General features: G+C 39.6%; 1 protein-coding gene across 1 annotated transcript in view; it reads right to left on the bottom strand.

Moving 5' to 3' along the window:
- Positions 1-7,254: 7,254 nt before the first annotated feature.
- Positions 7,255-21,785, bottom strand: part of LOC108552572 (neurogenic locus Notch protein) — a 46,566-nt gene continuing 32,035 nt past the window's right edge. The window contains exons 2-7 of the mRNA XM_017907189.1: positions 13,794-14,337; positions 12,606-13,160; positions 12,203-12,435; positions 10,283-12,128; positions 8,428-10,202; positions 7,255-8,324 (exon numbers count right to left, since the gene is read on the bottom strand). Of these exons, the coding sequence (XP_017762678.1) occupies positions 7,255-8,324; positions 8,428-10,202; positions 10,283-12,128; positions 12,203-12,435; positions 12,606-13,160; positions 13,794-14,337 (6,023 nt within the window). The remainder of the gene's footprint in view (positions 8,325-8,427; positions 10,203-10,282; positions 12,129-12,202; positions 12,436-12,605; positions 13,161-13,793; positions 14,338-21,785) is intronic.

Raw genomic sequence — 21,785 nt, 5'->3', positions numbered from 1 at the left:
GCACTGTTTAAATAATTTTTGTACGAGAAAATTGTTCATAGCTACCGAACGTATATATTTAATAAACACGCTATTTCTGACAAGAGGAATCTTTAATTTTAAGCAAACGTGGTTTTCCTCGAATGTTGTACAGGATGTTCATTACGAATGTTCCTGCATTTTGAAATATACTAGATATTTGCTAAAGTGGGCGAAAAATGTTGTGACAGCAATCCGAAGATCAAGTCTACCCAGACATATTGAAATTTTTAGTAATTTAGGTACCCTTATTTATTCCATTCAAAAATTTATTTATTTAATTTTATCATAGTTATTATCAAAATCGCGAAACAGTAAAATCCGCTGTTTTTATATTTCAATTCAATCTAGTACTTTTCCCCGAATAAATTTTACCCCATCTCCCCCAAAGCTTTTTGATCTAGTAACAAATTTTTGTACTTGTTAAGTTATAATTTTATTATTATAATTTGTTAATTAAATGACTTTTCTAGTTCCATTATAGTTTAATTTTATATATTACATCCTATATCAATAGATGCCTAGTAGAATAAAAATCTTCAGAATTTTTATGCAAAAGTAATTAAAGTCAGGGCATTAAATTTTTCATTGTAGCCTATATAAAAATTCTGAAGAGGGCCCTCATTCATACAGACTGAAGCGTAAAGTAAAATTTAATAAGTAGAAATTAGTTGATGAATATGGAACCAAAAATTATAAAATACTTGCGGTTTCATCCATTCAAAATGGTCTAGTATACAGATTAGATACGAAGCAAGAAATAATAATCGATATATTTTTTAATATCATAATAACGTAATTAAACAAATCTTTATTAGCATTATTTAACGTATAACAATAAAAAAAAAGACATTAACAGTACTTCCACACGCAATCATAATAAATTTTCATGAATGAGATTCTTACACGAACGTTGTACAATATTGCTGACTTATTTTAGTGAATATTACGTGTCTCAAAAATTCTCGAACACGCTCTTCTAGCATCCTGTACACGTCGACAAGATCGACTTGCAGTAAATACCTCAAAGCAACGAAAGCTCGCTCGACATAGGTGCCAACAAATTGCTAATAATTTTTCTGTGACACCCGATCGTCTGTAATTTCTTTAACGAATTTGTGAGTCGTGGAAAAGAAAGAAACGAACATTTTTTTATTTCTTCGTGCGAAGAGAGATGACTATGAGTGACTGAGGAAATCAGAGAGTGTGCTTGAGTTTGCGTGCTGAGCGATCGTAACCTATGAAAAAGAATCGAAGACAAGGGGAAAAGAGATAAACGTAAACGAGCGATCTTTCGACGTAACGGTTTCGTCGAGGTGCCTCGATCGGAATCGGGACCCGAAAAAGGGAAATCGAATTCGCGTTGATCATTCCGATTTTTCTCTGAACAAAGTAAATTAGATTGATGGAGAGATCGAACAGGGTCAATTAGCAAAATTTTGACGAGCACGAACGAGCTTTTCGGATCCGAAGTTTCGAGCTACGTCTTCCCGAAGCCACGAAAATGAAAACAAAGAGAAATAACGTGATGACGATTTTTCTGTGTGATAATTGAACCGCTTCATTCAAGGATCCCTTGATTACGTTTTCGCGTACATTTCCATTCTTAAGGTTACTTCAGTAGCGAGATTGAGACCGAAAGAGAGTGAAAGAGATAGGAAAAGTGAGTGAGAGATTGTATATACACCGCCTGCACTTTGTACGGATATTGCGATCGTCGTTGTTCAGCGATCTTTTTGTTTCCTTTCGTCGTTTAATAAAGTGAATTCTTCATGACCTCTTCAATTTCTTGTAAATTTAATTTAGGATAAATCATAGGTTCCTTCTTTTCAAGTTCTTGTATGACTTTATACGTTGCATTCCTTGCAATTACCTGTTACGGATTTTTAAGAGAATAAATTATATTCCTTTGAAGAGATATTCCGATGTTTCACTTTCTTAATTTCAGTATCGCTGTTTCATCTTTTTCTTTTATATATCATTCTAATTTATCTTAAATATTTCAGAAAATTCTAATTTTCTATTAACTGCTAATTTTTATCTGGAGCTCCATTAACTCTCACAGAAACTAGTAACTCCTCAGAATCTAAAGAATTAACCTTTAGAGCGATCAGCTTGTTTTCTTGAACCGAAGGTGTATTGTTTCGTGTACCCTCAGTATCTGAAGATACATCGACTTGTATAGTGATTATAATGTTCTGAGGATTTAAGGGTGTATCACGTTTTGCAATAAACGATACATCCTCAGGTTCTAAGGATGTATCAAGTTGTGCCCTGATTAATATATTCTTCGGATTCGAGGATACGTTAATGTATGCACTAGTTAATATGTTCTTGGGATCCGAGAGTAATATACTAATCTTCATAGTGATCTTCAATTAGCTGCAGTGCTGCGAAATATCGGAATATTTTCATAGATGATCCATATTCTAAGGAGTTTAACATTTTTAACAATTTTAAGTTTATCAACAACCTCATGCAAAATATCTATATTAATATTTAAACATTTATACTATTGATAATGTTAATTACAATTCGAATTAAATATGGCTATATTTTTTATAATAAAATTAAGTCTCATATTAATTTATATCTTAATCAATGCATAAAATAAAAATTTTTTACCTTTCTTGAATTATTATTTTATTACTGGTTATAAACATTTAATTATTTTTTAACATTATGTTAATTTCATTGAACAATTGGTTGATATACTGCTTGCAGAAAGTGCTCTGAAAAATATACCTGGTTATTGACAAATGTAATTTCAATAATAATTTATTGAATTAAAAATTTATTTTTTCATACGAATCCGATAGAAAATATATTTATTTCAATTATACAATTCGTTGAACGATCGATAACAATTTAATTATTACATTACTTAAAAAAGAAAAATAAACAAAGCATTATATAATAAATTTGTTATAAATTTAAAATTTTTCGATTTAAAAATATATTACGCAGTAGGATTATAATTATTCTGTCGATACAAACAATACCATGTATTGATATATTTATTATAAATTAAATCGCAATTTTTCACTAATATTCGTGATTGTGTCATTTAAAAGAATGCGACGATTTATCGATAATACAAATTTCGTTAATAGTCAGAAACGAATGAATTTATAGGACGAGTAAATAAAACATTAATGCATACCCGTTACAATATCCTTCCTCTTCGATAGCTCGACGTTAAATGAGCTCTAAGAGTGCCGAATTCGCTTACGTAAATAATCCTTAACATCTTCGTTTCAAGATTCGTGGAAAATGCTAGGAATGAGAAACTACGAAGTGGCCTGTTTTCCATTTCTCTAGGTATTTTTGTTAGATGTCATTGAGTTCAATGCTTTTATTTTGTTTTCATATAAAAACATTGTCTTACTATGATACTCATATTTACAAGATTTACTTTACGATTATCATGTTTAGAGTCCTTTGTTATTTGCGTGTCTTGCGTAATTCTTAACAATCAAGGGTAATTTGTATTATACGATGTATTATTTGTTTACTTTATTTTCCTGACAACTGATCGAAACGAAATGTTACGTCTCATTTACACAACCTTCCATCTCCTTCGTTTATATAAATAAATCTTCACAGTCAGCATTGAGAAAATTATTTATACTATTTTCGACCACTTTGTTACTGCGATTCGTTATGTTTTCATCGAACGAGTTACACGCTCAAACTACTACCATTTAAAATTTGTTAGCTCTGTTGATTCGATTCGATGTTATTCGATTGTACTTTACTTCGAGAAACGAGGCGCCAATTTTTAAAACTGGGCTAGTTACAACGCAATTTCACTCCGCTACATGTAAGTACTTATGAATTCGTATTTTATACATATTTATGATACTCGTAAATTCAAATTCATTAATTTAATTTGTTTTTTTCGATATTACTAAGTTTTTAATACTATTGCGTACCTAGTTCAACGTCATTGTATTTTAGATCAAACCAATGCTAACCTATAAAATGTTATATGATTAGTGATAATATAATTCGTGTTTATCTTAGCTGAATAATTTTTTAAATAAATTTATACATTTAACGTAAATCACTAGTGAGAATAAAATGGATGTTAATTATAAATAATAAAAGACGTAGAAAGAAAGAACCAACGAAGTATGTTCGGGAAATTTTCAGGTTTTTTTATTTTTTATTGCTATAATACAATTTGATTGTTGTGTAAAATCTATTGTAATATACTAAAAAAAAGTATCTATGCTTACATTATTAAGGAATAAAACGCGGAAGCATAGCACAATAGAACAGAACAACAACCCTATTGTGAATGTTAGATTATCTTTATTATTACATCTGTTTAAAAGACATAACTTATTTATAAAAAATATGAGGATCGGGGTACCGGAAGTAAAAGGACAATGTGGGGACAAGGAAGGCAGGATATAATAGGATTGAACAAATCCTTAGTTTATGGAATAGTTAATACTAATAAAACTCAGTACTTTTTACAAGTTACAAGAAATAACAAGATCTATCATAATAATTGGGAGTTTCTCTAACTTATCATAGATAACTGTAAATTAGAGCGTGTAACTTATCTATCGTCTTTTTCGCATTTTCTTATTTTTTTTTTTCTTTAACACAGTGAAAAATCGGTGCGTCGCAGAGCTGATGTTACCTAATTTTGAACACATTGACAATGCTTTCTTTAATTACACTCGTTTAACAATCTCCGATTTACGTACAATCTCATTACGTATTTACCTATTACACAGTTTCGATGTTCGACAGATCATACTGACAGAAAATATCAATTCGTTTACGCAACAATATTCATCGACTACAAAAATTCTATCGCACGTTATTGTCTGAGCCGCATCGGATCTTTTACAATATACTATTATAAAAAAAATATTAACATATCTCTTGATATTTTCGTCGTTCGCTATTTGGCAGACTTTTCGTGGCTTTAACAAATACAAAGGCAGTCGTGTGAAGATACACTTAATTCGTTACAAAGATTCTATGTATACATATATATATTTTTTATATATAAATAAAAAATGTTTCTCCTTAGGAGCATTATAGGTTCGCGAAAATACATCATAGAAATTGCGTTGGACCCATGTGTTCCAATATCTCGGAAAGCTCCATCACACCACTACATGTAATTCAGAATTGCATCAAGGAGCATGAGCGCGTCGATCCTCTATGCAACAGTCAATTACACACTTTGCGCAGAAAAAATATATATATATATTTATGTATATATATTTATATTTTCCTCTCTGTTCTATGATTTATAATGTAATACGATAAAAAGGAAACGTTATTACTGTATGCTGGAAATCGCCTTATAAAACTATTATTAACCTAGCTTACATAATATAAAAAAAAAAAGTATGTAAAAACAGTTTTGTACAAAATCGAGAGAAAAGAGAATTACATGAAAAGTACTCGATGGTACGTTAGATGAACGGACAGAATGGTGAAGAGTAGCATGGATAGAAAAAATGTATAAGAATATTTACAAATTTCCTTTTTCAAAAAAAAAAAAGCGATCAGGATAATAGTATCCGGAACAAAAAAACATGATTATTGTGTCTTTATAAATTCGCATCATTGATGGACGTATTGCAGAAGCGTGCACGAGCTTCATCTTTCTCGACGTATCGATGATAATTGCTTCTTTTCTCTCGTAACAATCTACGATTAATACCTAAGCCTATTATGCGTACATACCACCAAATCCGGTCACGCTGCCGATCACGCATTATTATTTTTCATCTAGAAGAAAACTCTCTCGTTTTGGCTTTGGCAGATGAGAGATCAGCGAATCGTCTTACCGCCCGAGCATGCTTAATTTAATTTAATTCAGCCATCTATTTACGCGTACGCTTTTACAAAGTAATTAAACGTTAACGATTACGCTAGCTCGTTAATAATAAAAACGATTCTACAGACAGCAAATACAAGGCGTACCCGCGAATTAGGTTAACATTCCTCGACTCGAATGAGACATTTAAATTCGAGATCCTAGCGATCCGCGGATATTCCCCGTGGCTGAGGAATCGACAGGAAGAGTACAAGATAATTAAAGAGACAGGGAAAAACAAAAAGAGAATGGAAAAATAGCGTCGATCGAATGGAATGTCTGCGTATGGAACGATCCGTTCGCGGGGTGAAGACGATTTCTCTGAGGCTCCCGTCGACCGTACAAAAGTTGCCTTTGTATCTTACATATAATATTATGCCTCGTGCTAGTCGGTAATAAATCGGTGTTAAAGGCCATTTGGAAACGCTGCGTTTCATCAAGATACATAATTTAATAGATTTATCTACGCAAGAACTTCTTATATCCTACGCTTATTCGAAGGCACGATTCTCAACTTTCTGTCTGACGCGCGAGTTTCTTCTTTCGGCTCCCCTTTTGCTTCTACGAAACGCATCGCGTGTTACAGGTGTCGAACAGTGCCTCGCGAGACGATCGAAGCTTATGGACACGTGTCGCCAATAATACGATCCTCCCTCTTTCGTTCACAGAAAGTATTGTGCGTGACATATTTAAATAGAATATTACATATTACACTCTATGTGGTCCCCGTTCGAACACACTCGTGACAGTGTGAACGACTCTCCGTGTTCTACATTGTCCTATGTACAATACTATTGTAGATAGCAAGGTTTCGTTCCTTATTCTTATTTAAGAAAAAAAAAAAAAGAAAAAAGTAGAAGAATAGTGTCTATCGGGTCTTCACACTGTGGCAAGTCGAAGGCACCATTGTTCGTTGAGCCAAGATGCACGAGCAGGTTGCTGAGTACGATCACGCATCGTTATTTCTAGATCATTGTTAAATTCTTTAAGAAAAGGCACAATCGTTGAACGAACTACATAAACGGTGTGTGTCTGTATATGGGTTCTTGTTCGAAAGAACAAGGGTATTCCTTCGCATACATATACATATATAATTATTCATCTATATTTATATTCATAAATATTTATATATATATAGAGCTGTAGTAGTAGTGGTGTACGCATTCGCTGACGCCCTCCGCTGCAGAGCGTAAAACGATCCACAATCTCGCTACACAATTGACCTTACGAGAGAGCGTTCGTCACACGGACCCCCAATGGAGGTACCACTTAACAAATTATCGGCGAGAATCGCCCTCGAACTCGACGAGCTAATCACAGTTCACGTATGTGCCGTGGTTCACGGCTTACGACTTACTCGCGCGAGCTAGAGAGCACCGCCGCCTTCATATGTAGATCGCCTCGGAGCCCTTGTTACTTTGATGAGCGGCTCCGGCGCCATACGCGTTCGGTGACGCCATGCACTCGGACCAGTCGCTGTTTGAGTGTGGCGAACTGGAGGACCAGTGGCCTGGACTGTCCGGGGATGGTGTTGGGAAGCTTTCTGGCGCTTGCATCAGATGCTGTGGCGTTACATCCGGTCCGGAATGATGAGAAGGTGGCGTCAAGTACTGATAGTACTGTTGCGTCTGCTGTTGAGCCTGCTGCTGCTGTTGCTGTTGCTGCTGTTGCTGCGTACTCTGCTGTTGCTGCTGCTGCTGCTGCTGGATCTGCTGCTGTGTCTGTTGCATCTGCTGTTGCTGCTGTTGCTGTTGCTGCTGACTCGACGAGTAAGGAAGATTCTCAAAGTCAAATCCCACCGGTGGCATACCGCCATGCTTTTGATGCGTCGCTTGTCTCATGGCGGCAATGTGGGTAGGCGAAGTGGGCAACGACGGCCTGCTTTTTGCCGGAGACGGCGAGCCCATGTAGCTCGCCTGTGGAGACAGAGTCATGTTTGACTGCACCGAGTGTGGCGGTGACTGATTGCTATAAGGCGGCGACAACGTGTTCACCATCCCTTGCGCTTGTCGTTGGTGCGATGCTATTAGTTGGTCGTGAAAATTAAGCAGTCCGTAGTTGGTCGTGAACGTGTCTAACCCCAACTGCTGAAGACCCTGCATGGACTGCCCCTTTATGCAGTCCTCGTACGGTGGTGGTTGCTTCGCTGTTGCCGTGTGGCCTACCAATGGGAGCGCGTTGCTGTATAGGCTTGCACTGTCGTGGGGACTTGGTAAATTTCCCTCTGCTCCCTCCGCTCCCTGAGGAATCTCCTGGTTTGGGGGCTGAGCACCACGTTTCGCCTGTGGCTTCTTTACTGACGGTTTTCGCCTTACTACCACTACTCCGCCCTCCGACTCGGGGCTGTTTGGATTCCCCGTAGTCCCTGTTTTTGGCCGCTTCTTGGACTTTGCTTGCTTCGGTGCGGAACCGATCACCGTGGGGTGTGTGATGAGTTGCGGGTGATTTGGAGATCCTACAATAGAAAATTTTATTACCATCAAGTTTCTCAAAGAGTGTTTATCGTATACAGGTACAAATATAAATCAATTTGAAATCTAAACTGGGAAAGCACTTACCCATGAGAGGACCGTTTGGTATCACGTTCACCATCTGTGGCGATCTGGGCACATGCTCGTCTAATAATCTCACAATGTCATGATGTAATCTCTCGCTAGCCACATCTCTTGGTAATCGATCCATGTGGTCGGTAATCTCCCTATTGGCGAATGTATCAAGCAACGCTTTGCAAGCTTCGAAACTGCCTTCCCTGGCTGCAAGGAACAACGGTGTTTCGTCTTTATCATCTTGAGCATCTCTGTTCGCGCCGTGAACCAGAAGTATATTCACAGCATCGACGTTGTTAACAGCTGCAGCCCAGTGAAGAGCTGTTTTGCCACTATTGTCAGCCGCGTTGATGTCAGCGTCTGCATTAATGAGATCCTCCACCATGCCTTCGGTGGCTAAACGAGCAGCCAAGATCAATGGGGTAGTTCCATCGTGCATACGAGCATTCAGGTTTGTTGCTCTGTTCCTTAATAATATTTGGAAGACTCCCATTGCATCAGCAGCGACAGCAGAATGAAGAGGCGTTCTACCAGTATTGTCTTGAGAATTAGCATCTGCTCCAGCGTCCAGGAGCCTCTTCGCTGCATCAGCCCTGGCGTACCTAGCCGCCAGATGAAGCGATGTCTCGCCACTTTTGTCTGTGGTGGCGTTCAAGTCTGCACCCTGTGCAACTAGATCAGCGATCACAGCAGCTGTACCGTCACTTTCGTCCTCCTCTTCTCCGGTATCCAATCCTCCACCCCGTACAGCGGCTACCATCAGTGGTGTCATTCCACAGGGTCCTCTGGCGTCTACGTCTTGACCATGTTCGAGGCTAGGTGGTGTCAGAACACCAGCGTCTGGTCTACGAATCTCTGCAGCGTCCAAGTGCTGCTGAGTCCACATTCGAGGTTCTGTTTCTTCATAATCTGTGATAGCAGTGTGGTCACTGGCGTACCCAGGTTCTATTGCTCTCATCCTCTTCGAAGGTGGTAAGTCTGACTCGTCGTCTGACCATTGTTGCGTTCTTACGTTTCCTACATCAAGATCCATACAGTTCACCGAAGGTTGCTTGTTCAGGTTTCTCATTTCCTGACCATCTGGACCACGTCTCCTTGATCTACGACGTTGACCACTGCCACTGCTAGTGCGCAGGAAACCTTCCGGGAACCATGTAACACCAACAGCTCGTTTTCTTTGTGCAGTGACCAGGACACCGACTAACATTCCTCCAAGTACCACGATGACGACACCGATGAAGACATACTTGTAATTTGTTGGAGCATCTGGGTACTCTGGACCCTGAGGCCCAATGACACCTCGAACTAGTTCGATTGGGAAGTTTCGAGATAAGGAATGTTTGGACGCTGTGGCTGCCAGATATTCCGCTGCTTCGTTCGCTGATGGGAAACATACTGCTCCTTGGGTAACGGTACATTTTCTATTGTCAATCTCTAAATAGGCCATAACACCGCTTTGTGTATTGGTGTAGATCGTGGTCGGCCGACCAAAGATAGTCGGTAATCCTGGCTCTCTCTTCCAAGGATATATCATGTCATTGCCGAGTTCGTCTTGTTTTATTCTTAAGGTGGTTCTTAATTCGTGTCCAATGTCTCTTAGGAATGCCACCACGTTAGAGCGGAATGTTTGCATGTCCATCCTTACTACTACCGAAATCACACCTTCTGCTAACGATGGTGGCTCTATATCACAATCGAGACCATCCCAGTTACATTCTTCGTTGTTACATCCGTAATCACAGTGTCCATTGGCGTAATGTTTGCGACAGTAGGCATCGTAGATGGGGCTGTAAAGATAGATACAGATTAAATAACATTATACATATAACAGAAACTTATAGGATCTTTTAACGACGCAATTACTTACTTGCATGGAGCTAATTTTCTTTCACAGTCTCTTCCATCAAACAGGCATTGAGCATTGTTGCAAACTTCGTCGCAGACATCATTCATGAAAACGTCCCAACAGTTGATAGGAGCAGTACAATTACGCCATGGATTGATACCCAAGGAACAATCGTTTCCATCAAAATTGCAAGCGTATCTGTTACATTCCTCATCGCAATGGTGGTTACCAGACTTTTCTTTACATCTGTTCTCAATACACTTCTTTCTCTCTAATTCTAAATCAAGATCGTATGCATTCATGGTTTTTGGAATGTTCGAGTTAGGACTGCCAAATATACCTCCTCCATAGTTAGGATCATAGATTTCGCAGTTTTTGCCAGTCCATTTCGGTGGGCAATCGCAAGCATAATCACCCAGAAGGTTCTTGCAAACAGCATTGGACTGTTGACAGGGATTACTGGCACATTCATCCTTAGCGTCTATTTCACAGTGAGTTCCAGTGGTTCCAGGAGGACAGTAACACCTATATCCAACTTCTGTTTCAGCTACTCTGCAAGTTCCACCGTGTAAGCAAGGTTCCCTGTCGCAATAAGAACCAGCGAATTCGCAGTTGTTTCCATAATAGCCACTGGGGCAAAGGCAAGTGTGTCCAGCTTGTTTGGCAGTACAAACACCTCCATTCTCGCATGGTGAGCTGTCGCAGAAGTTCACTTTCATTTCACAGTGACGTCCCATGTAGCCAGGTTTGCAGTTGCATTGGTAGTTGTTGATATGTTGTACGCAATCTTGAGTCCCTGGTGACATACAAGGATTCGACAAGCACTCGTTGATGTCACCCTCGCATCTAGGTCCCACGAAACCAGGAGGGCATTTGCACTCGAATCCGCCAACCTTGTCAGTACATGTTCCATTATTGTGACAAGTGCCAACAGCGCAATCGTCCACGTTGAGTTCGCATATGAAACCCAGGGTACCCGGAGGACAAGAGCAGCTAAAGTTACTGATAAGATCGTGACACGTGCCACCGTTTTGACAAGGATTAGGTCTACAATCGTCCACATTGAGCTCACAATTCTGCCCCTGGAAACCTTTGGTGCATTGACACTGGTAAGACCCAACGAGATCCTTGCAAGTAGCACCATTCTGACAGGGAGCAGAATCACACTCGTTGACTTCCTCTTGACAATAGGAACCAGTGTATCCCTCTAGGCAATGACAACGATGACTGTTACCTATATCCTCGCAGGTACCATTGTTACACAGATTCTTTTCGGGTACTCCTTTTCTAATAGCTGCATCCTTGCAGGAAACCATCTCCACGTCGCACACTTTACCAGTCCAACCAGGAGAGCAATTACAGTGGTACTTATTTTTGTGCTGGACACAAGTAGCTTCATTCTCGCAAGGATTATCCGCACACCAGTCGACATACTGATCACACCTAGTTCCAGTATATCCATAAGGACAATGACAAGTGTAATATTGTACATGATCATGGCAAGTAGCTCCATTCAGACAGGGTGAACTGTCGCACTCGTTGATACGGTACTGACAATTTGAGCCCGTGTAACCAGGCTTACAGACACAGGTATAGTTGTTGATCCCATCGATGCATTTGCCACCGTTCATGCAGCTACTGTCAGTGCAGTCCTCGTCGTTGGTCTGACAATTTATCCCGGAGAATCCAAGCTGACACTGACAAGTGTACGAGTTCACGTATTCCTTACAGATAGCACCATTTTGACAAGGTTGCGACAAACATTCGTCCACGTCGATTTCGCAGTGTTTCCCACTGAAGCCGTCCACGCAGAGGCAGGTGTAGTCTCCGATACCGTCCAGGCAAGTGCCACCATTTTGACAGGGGACTGCAAATAACAAATTCCAATTAATCACGCGTACAAAACTACAAACAAACTAACAAACGACGTTGTATACTCACAGGAAGCGCAGTCGTCGGTGTTAATGATACAATCCCGACCTTCGTAGCCCTTCGCACAGAGGCACTGATAGGAACCATTGGTGTTCCTGCAAGTGGCGCCGTTCCTGCACGGAGACGTCATTACACACTCGTCGACGTCCTCGTCGCAGAGTCTGCCAGTGTAACCGACCGTGCAAGTGCAGGCGAAGTCGAGGAAGTTGGAGGATGGTGAGCACTTGGCGCCATGAAGACATCTGCAATAACACAGTGAACGCATCAATACCCAGAGAAACAGTCTATGGTGAGCACTTGGCGCCATGAAGACATCTGCAATAACACAGTGAACGCATCAATACCCAGAGGAACCGTCATAACGTCAAGAAAACCACTTGACCAAAACAAAGCAAAGTACCCAAATCCGTACTTGTTAGGCGAACAAGGATCCAGTTTGTCCTCGCAGTTCCTCCCCGTGTGAGGAAGCTCGCAGACGCATTTGTAGTCGTTCACGAGGTCGATACAGGAGCCACCATTCTGACAAGGGTTGTTGGCACAGTCGTCGATGTTGGTCTCGCAATTGGTACCAGCATAGCCAGCCAGGCAGTTGCAACTGTACCCGTTCAGATGGTCGTTGCAAGTGCCACCGTGTTGACAGGGATTAGAGCCGCATTCGTCGATGTCAGCCTCACACCTCTTGCCTCCGTAGCCTGGCAGACAGTGGCAGATAAACTGGTTGACACCGTCCTCGCAGGTGCCGCCGTTCACGCAAGGATTGCTGGCACACTCGTCCACGTCGCTGAGGCATCTAGCATCGTAGTAGCCGCGAGGACAGTCGCACCGGAAGTTGTTTATCAGGTCTATGCAGCGGCCACCGTTGGCACAGGGGTTGCTGGCGCACTCGTTGATGTCCGTTTCGCAGTGTTGACCGGTGAAGCCTGGCTCGCACTCGCACGAGTATCTGGAAGGAAACACACCGTGTCCACTGAGGATGGAAAGCAACGACATGGTTAGAACGAAGCTAGATTTTGCCAGATTGGGTGTTGTTCACGCGAGTGGAGGTTGCTCGTGTCTTTTCGCTCGGGGGTGGGTTTGTCAGTAGGATTAGTTGAGCGGAGGACACCGGTCGCCCACGGTCAATTTTGCCAGATTCTGATGGTGTTCAGCTTTTTGTTAGAGTTCAGTAGCTTGCGGATCAGATTCATACAGAATTGTTTCGTTTTTCAATTGGTTTATTAACGATGAGAATTTGGAATTGGAACGTTTTTGCAATCTTCTCAATCTATCATTGTCATCCCTTCACACAGGTGCGATTGTATATTATTATTAGAGAGTGAAGCAACTAAGTGGGAATTTCAAGAACAAATTGCGAGGACTTCCATCTTACTGCGACTTTCGGTTAGACCATCCCGATCGAGACGAACGGGTCGTCAAGATTGGCAGCCGATAGAACCACGGTGTAAAAGAAGCAGCACGAGTTCGAATTCCGACACGTCGCATCGACCATTTCCAATTCTCTATTCAGATCTCGTTAACACGAACAGATTGCGAAAGATTTCCATCGAAAGTCTCCGACCCTCGACAGACGACCCCCCAAACCAACGAACCGCAGACTCACCTGTTGATCCCGTCGATGCACCTCGCTCCGTTTCTACATGGATTGCTATAACATTCGTTCACGTTCACCTCGCAGTTCGTTCCAGACGTTCCAGGTCTACAAATACATTGGTACCCGTTAATACGATCCTCGCACCTTCCTCCAAACTGGCAGGGGTTGCTCTCGCACTCGTCGATCTGGGTCTGGCATAGTTTCCCGGTGAATCCCGGAAAGCAGTTGCAGCTGAAGCTGTTCTCGCCGTCGATGCAGTTGCCGCTGTGGCACGGGTTCGATTGGCAGTCGTTGATGTTCGTCTCGCAAGAGGCCCCGGTGAATCCTGGCGGGCAGTCGCACGTGTACTTGGCTATGGAGTCCTGGCAGATGCCGCCGTTCTTGCAGGGCGACGAGGCGCAGTCGTCTATGTTGATCTGGCAATGAGAACCGGCGAACCCGTTCGCGCACGTGCACTTGAAGGAGTTGATCATGTCGGTGCAGACACCTCCGTTTAGGCACGGCTTCGCCGCACACTCGTCGATGTCGATCTCGCACTGGGTACCCGTGAATCCTGCAACAAACGGTCAACATGGGTAAGTGATCCTTTCATTCATTACAGTTTTATATAAATTACATTACATTATCGGAATCTTGGAAATTGGCTAGAAGAGGACTAAAATAGTTAGGGACCCTCATCTCTTTGAACAGGCTTTGCACAGGTCTACCTAAGATATATTGGCAACTGCCAAAATTTTCTGCAACAATTATTTTGGTCAGATTTGATCCCGATTTTTGGCTAATTCCCAAAGTACCATTGTGATAATATACGTCAGATGCTTGGCATATATGCTGTCAAGTGTCAATGTGTCATCGCGTTCTATCCAAACTGTCATCATATATAAGTGGTCTTTTCATAGATTATAGTTTTACATAAATTGTACATCAGAGTCTTGGAAATTGGCTAGAAGAGGACTAAAATAGTTAGGGACCCTCATCCCTTTGAACAGGCTTTGCACAGGTCTACCTAAGATATATTGGCAACTGCCAAAATTTTCTGCAACAATTATTTTGGTCAGATTTGATCCCGATTTTTGGCTAATTCCCAAAGTACCATTGTGATAATATACGTCAGATGCTTGGCATATATGCTGTCAAGTGTCAATGTGTCATCGCGTTCTATCCAAACTGTCATCATATATAAGTGGTCTTTTCATAGATTATAGTTTTACATAAATTGTACATCAGAGTCTTGGAAATTGGCTAGAAGAGGACTAAAATAGTTAGGGACCCTCATCTCTTTGAACAGGCTTTGCACAGGTCTACCTAAGATATATTGGCAACTGCCAAAATTTTCTGCAACAATTATTTTGGTCAGATTTGATCCCGATTTTTGGCTAATTCCCAAAGTACCATTGTGATAATATACGTCAGGTGCTTGGCATATATGCTGTCAAGTGTCAATGTGTCATCGCGTTCTATCCAAACTGTCACCATATATAAGTGGTCTTTTTATATAATATAGTTTTAGATAAATTATACATCAGAGTCTTGGAAATTGGCTAGAAAGGGACAGAATAGTTAGGGACCTTCGTCCCTACCGATTTTTTAAATAGGCTTTGCAGCAAAGGTCTATCTAAGATATATTGGCAACTGCCAAAATTTTCTGGAAGAACTATTTTTCCTCAATTCTGGTCAGATTTGATCCCGATTTTTGGTTAATTCCCAAAGTACCATTGTGATAATATACGTCAGGTGCTTGGCATATATGCTGTCAAGTGTCAATGTGTCATCGCGTTCTATCCAAACTGTCACCATATATAAGTGGTCTTTTCATATATTATAGTTTTACATAAATTAGACATCAGAGTCTTGGAAACCAAATTTATAAATAGGTTTCACAGAGGGAGATCATGATCTTGTGTACCTGAGATATATTGACAACTGCCAAAATTTTCTGAAAGAATTATATTTCCTTAATTTTGGTCAGATTTGGTCCCCGATTTTTGGCTAATTTCCAAAGTGGTATTGTGGTAATATACTTGGTACTTGGCATATATGCTGCCAAGTGTCAATATACCATTGTGTTTTATCTGAAGTACGAGATTGGGAATATGGTATTTCCCCATGGGAATAATAATACCACCGAAACGGTATTTCAAGAATCAACAGATCATAAATGTAGTACTGCAAGCAGTGAAGGACTCTGAAAGAAAATAATATTAACACGTTGACAGCTATGGCGGTCATCAGTGACCGGCGCTTGCCTTCTCAGTGGCGTCATATCAGAATGTGTGCAGCCAAGTCATAGTGAGTGGGAAATCGTGTGTTTGAGAGTTAAGAGTCCAAAAATTCAGGGAAAGATAGTGTAATATTTCAGTTTAAATAAATCTATTTATTATTTAAAAGGAGTCGTTGCTTATTAAACGAGCAGATCTCTGTCAACAGAGGATTTATCTAGCGTTAATCCTACACTATAATGTCAGTTTCGTATGAAATCTATATTTATTTTATACGCATTCGTTACTTCCATATCGGTTCTATGTTGATTCTATATCGATACTATATCGGGCCCATATCAGTCCCATATTGATTCTATCGATTTTATGACAGTTGTATATTGATTAAATATCAGTTTTCACATCAATTCCATATCTCATTCTATCTCGATTTTATATTGATTTCTCCAAATCGATTTTCGCTGCAGTATAACGATCCTACTTCGATTCTACCTCAATCCTACGTCCATTTTATAGCCCTCTAAACCCCGTTAAAAATAAAAATCCCGACTACCGATATCAACCTCTAAAACAAACCCAAAAACTCTAAAAAAGGAAGAAAAACAGAAGAGAAAATGTTTGACAGTCGCTAAAAGCTGTCAAAGCCTACTGCATTCGCAGATCCCACAATCACGGCAGCTAAAAGCTCATGTTCCTACCCTGGTTGCCCAAGAAGACCACGTTTTCAGCCGATAAAGCGTTTGATATACACTGCTATAGTACATCGAGGAGATTCAATTACGTCGATGATTCAGGAAGCAAGCTCGCGGCCATAACCGTGACTCGGAAACGTGTTCATTACCACTGGCAAAGTGGATCGTGTCTGTCCAAGTTCGTATCTATATTTAATCCATTTACATCTCAAACATCGCGAAGCTAACCTCAAAAAAGGGTAGGAAGATTAAAACCATTCCGCAGCTATAACCTTCTGCCAAAGACCTCGGCTCCCCTAACACATGCCATAATCGAGCCACGGTATCCTACCGTGCAATCTCGCGATCCTTTCACACCCAAATTCCTCGAGACCGCTGACTTATCGAGACCAAATAGCAATCTGCTGCCAAACGGTACCCTGTTTGCTGCCAAACAAACCCGCAACGTTTCCTCATGAACGAATAATTCCCAACGCGAGTCTGTCCGTGTAATTATCCAAGATTAACAGAATCGTACGGGTATCGGGCGACGGAACGATCGGTAACGGTACCAATGGCGGCCACGACTCGCAGCGCACCCTGGTGGTCATCCGGAGCGACCGCTTCTTCCCGCGTTTAAACGCGGCCCGCGAAATTACGAGCATCCTCGGGCAGGCGAATAAAGTCGTCAGCCGGACGACCATCGTAATTAGCCTCAATTAAACGTGGCAGTCGGGATGGGAGATTATCCAGATGGACCAGATGCGCGCCTCGCCGCTAATTGCATCTTTGATCGATCGACTCTTTACGCTTTTTTCCTCTCGCGTTCTTATCCGCCGAACGATGATCCCGGCCACCGATAATCGCGCCAATTATCGACGGTAATTAGAGTTCATCGATGATTATCGCGGTTCGTGGAAGCTGCACGTGCACACGGGGTTGCAGGATGTTGACGGAAAGACAGGTCAACGTTGGGGAAATTTTTATTAACCCTTTTTCTAATTCTCTTAGTGATTCTTCATTCACTAGATTTGAAGAAAGATCAGTATTTTTAGTATCAGTGTTTCAACTTCAGTTGGAGAAGTTTGGGGTTTAGATGAGGGTCAGTGTTTTCAGTGTCAGTGTTAAATTAAGTTAGGTTAGGTTAGGTTAGGTGCACACGGGGTTGCACGATGTTGACGGAAAGACAGGCTGATGTTGGGGAAATTTTTATTCTTCTTTTCTAATTCTCTTAGCGATTCTTCATTGGTTGCATTTGGAGAAAGATCAGTTCTGAGAGTCAGTGTTTGAACTTCTGTTGGAGAAGTTTGAGGTTAAGATGGGGCTCAGTGTTTGAACTTCTGCTGCACAAGTTTGGGGTTCAGATGAGGAACAGTGTTTGAACTTCTGTTGGGGAAGTTTAGAGTTCAAATGATGGAGGTCAGTGTTTTCAGTGCCAGTGTTTGAACTTCTGTTGGAGAAGTTTGAGGTTAAGATAGTGGTCAGTTTTTCCAGTGTCAGTGTTTGAACTTCTATTGGAGAAGTTTGGAAAGGTTGAGATGGGGTCAGTGTTTCCAATGTCAGTGTTTGAACTTCTGTTGGACAAGTTTGGGAAGGTTGAGATGGACATTAGTGTTTGAATTTTTGTTGCAGGAGTTTGGAATTGAGATAGAAATCAGTGTTTTCAGTGTCAGTGTTTGAACTTCGGTTGGAGAAGTTTAGGATTGAGATGATGGAGGTCAGTGTCTATAGAGATTAGGTGTGTCTAACGATAGTGTAATAAGGTGTCGAGGTGATTGTGTTAGACTTGAAGGCTAGAGATGAAGCCTTCTGTGGGAGTTTAAGATGAAGTTAAGATGGGGCGTAGCTGATGGATGATACGTGGGATCAGAGTTCAGGAAATTGAATTTTATATGACTTTGACAGCGAACTGCTTACTTTCAAAGAGTAACTCTGTACTCTCGATGTTAAATCACACTGTTCCTTATTTTAATTTTTATTCGGGGCCTTTCTAATTTTCCTATCTCAAATTTACCTAGACTATGTAACTAAATCCTAGCGCAATACAATATCTAAGTATCCCTTATAAATCACGATTAATAGATATTTTTAAAATTTATATTATCGCTGTAACAAAATTTCGATTATTTGCAACACCGTGCACCAGGGCCGTAGGATATTTAATTAATCCCTGTACCAGGAACGGAGTGAAAAATAGGAAGCATTGCTCATGCTGCGGATCAATAAAATGGCGAAGGAAAATTTCAGATTCACATTCGCTATCCACGATTCGCGATAATTCATGCGCATCGCGAGGCACGATATTTCAAATCTAATATTCAAAGCTCATATTCATCGAGGAACGCCATCATCAACGTACGACTGCCGATTTAAAAAGGCGAAAAAATCGGCACAAATCGGCATGGTAAAAACAATCGATGAATCATGCAAACAGATGAAATTAATTTGTCAAACGTATTCCGCGAGATTTCTCAAGGTCCATCGACTGTTCCACGTTGTGTGTCCGCGGAATATTCATTATGGTTCCTGCGCCAGGTGGTCTTAATGACGATAAGCTCTACCCCGTTTCGGTGCGCACCGCAAAGATAATAAAAGCTCGTACGTATACAAAGTACGGTAGCCAGGACGAATCGCATCACGACGTTGTAATTTTCATGGAAGATAGGAAAAGGAAAGCGAAAGGGCCGCGAAGGAGTTTCACGGAGACATCAGCAGGGAACGGGATGCGTCCACGCTGCAGGTGGTCTAATTAAGTTAGGACATCTCGAATGAATTACGTTTATCTCGATCGAACCGAATTTCGAGATTCAAAAAAGGTTGGATTTCATTTCATTAAAATTTAATTTTTGGGAAAGTATGAGTGAAATTTTTGTGAGTGGTGGCACGAGGATATATACTCCCCTACAAATTTTTGATCGAATCGAATTTGAAGGATGAAAAAGATTAGAAAAATGGCCTTTTAAATTTAGTTTTTGGAAAAGCATTACTGAAAATTTTGTGGATGGTGGTATAAATATATATATTCTCGAATAAATTTTTGATCGAATCGAATTTGGAGGTTCAGAAAAGTTTAGAAGAGTGGTTTCTCGAATTTATTTTTTGGAAAATTAACAGTCAAATTTTTGTAGACAGTGATTCGAGGATATATACTCTCGTACAAATTTCTGATCGAATCGAATTTGGAACTTCAGAAAAGTTTAGAAGAGTGGTTTCTCGAATTTATTTTTTGGAAAATTAATAGTCAAATTTTTGTAGACAGTGATTCGAGGATATATACTCTCGTACAAATTTCTGATCCAATCGAATTTGAAGATTTAAAAAGAATCGAAGAAGTAGTTTTTAAATTAATTTTTTGGAAAAGCGTCATTGAAATTTTTGTGGACGGTGGTATGAATAATATATATTAATAATTTTTATAATGAATAATTTTACAATGAATATATTAATAATTTCTGATTAAATCGAATTTGGAACTTTGGAAAAGTTTGGAAGAGTGGTTTCTAAAATTTTTGATCGAATCGAATTTGGAGGTTCAGAAAAGTTTAGAAGAGTGGTTTCTCGAATTTATTTTTTGGAAAATTAACAGTCAAATTTTTGTAGACAGTGATTCGAGGATATATACTCTCGTACAAATTTCTGATCGAATCGAATTTGGAACTTCAGAAAAGTTTAGAAGAGTGGTTTCTCGAATTTATTTTTTGGAAAATTAACAGTCAAATTTTTGTAGACAGTGATTCGAGGATATATACTCTCATACAAATTTCTGATCCAATCGAATTTGAAGATTTAAAAAGAATCGAAGAAGTAGTTTTTAAATTAATTTTTTGGAAAAGCGTCAGTGAAATTTTTGTGGACGGTGGTATGAATAATATATATTAATAATTTTTATAATGAATAATTTTACAATGAATATATTAATAATTTCTGATTAAATCGAATTTGGAACTTTGGAAAAGTTTAGGAATCCATTTTCGATGTACACTGAGAACAGTCTAACTTTTCGTCAGGTGTGCATTCCTGAGAAATTATTGTATACTATCTATACTATCTATACTATTATTGTATATAAAATAATAATCAAAACGCTATATTCCACTACATTAACACAAAATTATTTATTTCCTTATATTCTGCATTAAATTGTTACTGTGCATACTTAAAATTGAACAGCAAAGAAATTTTTCAAAATTTTCAGCGTCCACAGTAATCAAAGGGATAATGGAGGACGAATTGATCTAATTTTGAGTCTTATATATCTATAGTAGATGTTCTAATACTCATATAAAATAATTTTAATCAATTATTCATTAGCAATTTTAATTCGTGTAATTCGGTAATATAAAATACGACGCAGAAGGAAACTAGTTCGCCGGAGTGGCCACCAGAGTGCGCTAGTGACTTCTGTTGGTTCTAATACGCGATGGAAACGGTATCCGTTTAATTGGAGGAGAACTAATTTATAAAGAATACTCCAGGGAATCGAGTAATGAATCGCAAGTACTATAGATAGATTCCTTGCCCGTGTATGGCGGGCTTCTCAATGGGAGAAAGTTATCGTTTGAACTGCTTGGCCTTCCGCGTTATAAAGGTCCGATCGAACAGCGAATGCCGTGTTGGACAAATATCAAAATCGGTGGAAACGTCGGGAAACCTGCTTGAAATTCTAAATAACAGCTGCCTGGATTTATCAAAATGTTGAGAGTTTATTATTTCACGGCGAGAAACGAAATTACCATTTTTGACCCCTTTCTTGATATACAGAAATTTATTTTAGTTGTCTCTCTTTGAGATTGTACTTCCTTCTCGCTTATATTGCAAAAATTTTAGTGTAACGAATTACGCGAGCAAGTGGAAATATATAAAAATGGTAACAGTGGGTTATTTATATATTGTTTACGTATATCATGAAAATTTTATTAATTCTGGTATAAAACAGAAATTTATCTTAATATTTTTATTAAATAAAAATATTAGAATATATTAGAAACGTACCAGAATTTTATTATGTTGATAGTATTAAATTAACAATTTTTATATTTTTATAAATTCATATCAGTATTTTAATTTAATATATTAGAAAAATATATCAGTATTTTATTATGTTAATAGTA

This window comes from Eufriesea mexicana, unplaced genomic scaffold, assembly GCF_001483705.2.
Source record: "Eufriesea mexicana isolate 0111107269 unplaced genomic scaffold, ASM148370v2 scaffold7170, whole genome shotgun sequence".
NCBI classification, from domain to species: domain Eukaryota; kingdom Metazoa; phylum Arthropoda; class Insecta; order Hymenoptera; family Apidae; genus Eufriesea; species Eufriesea mexicana.
This window is presented reverse-complemented; position numbering and strand designations above follow the sequence as displayed.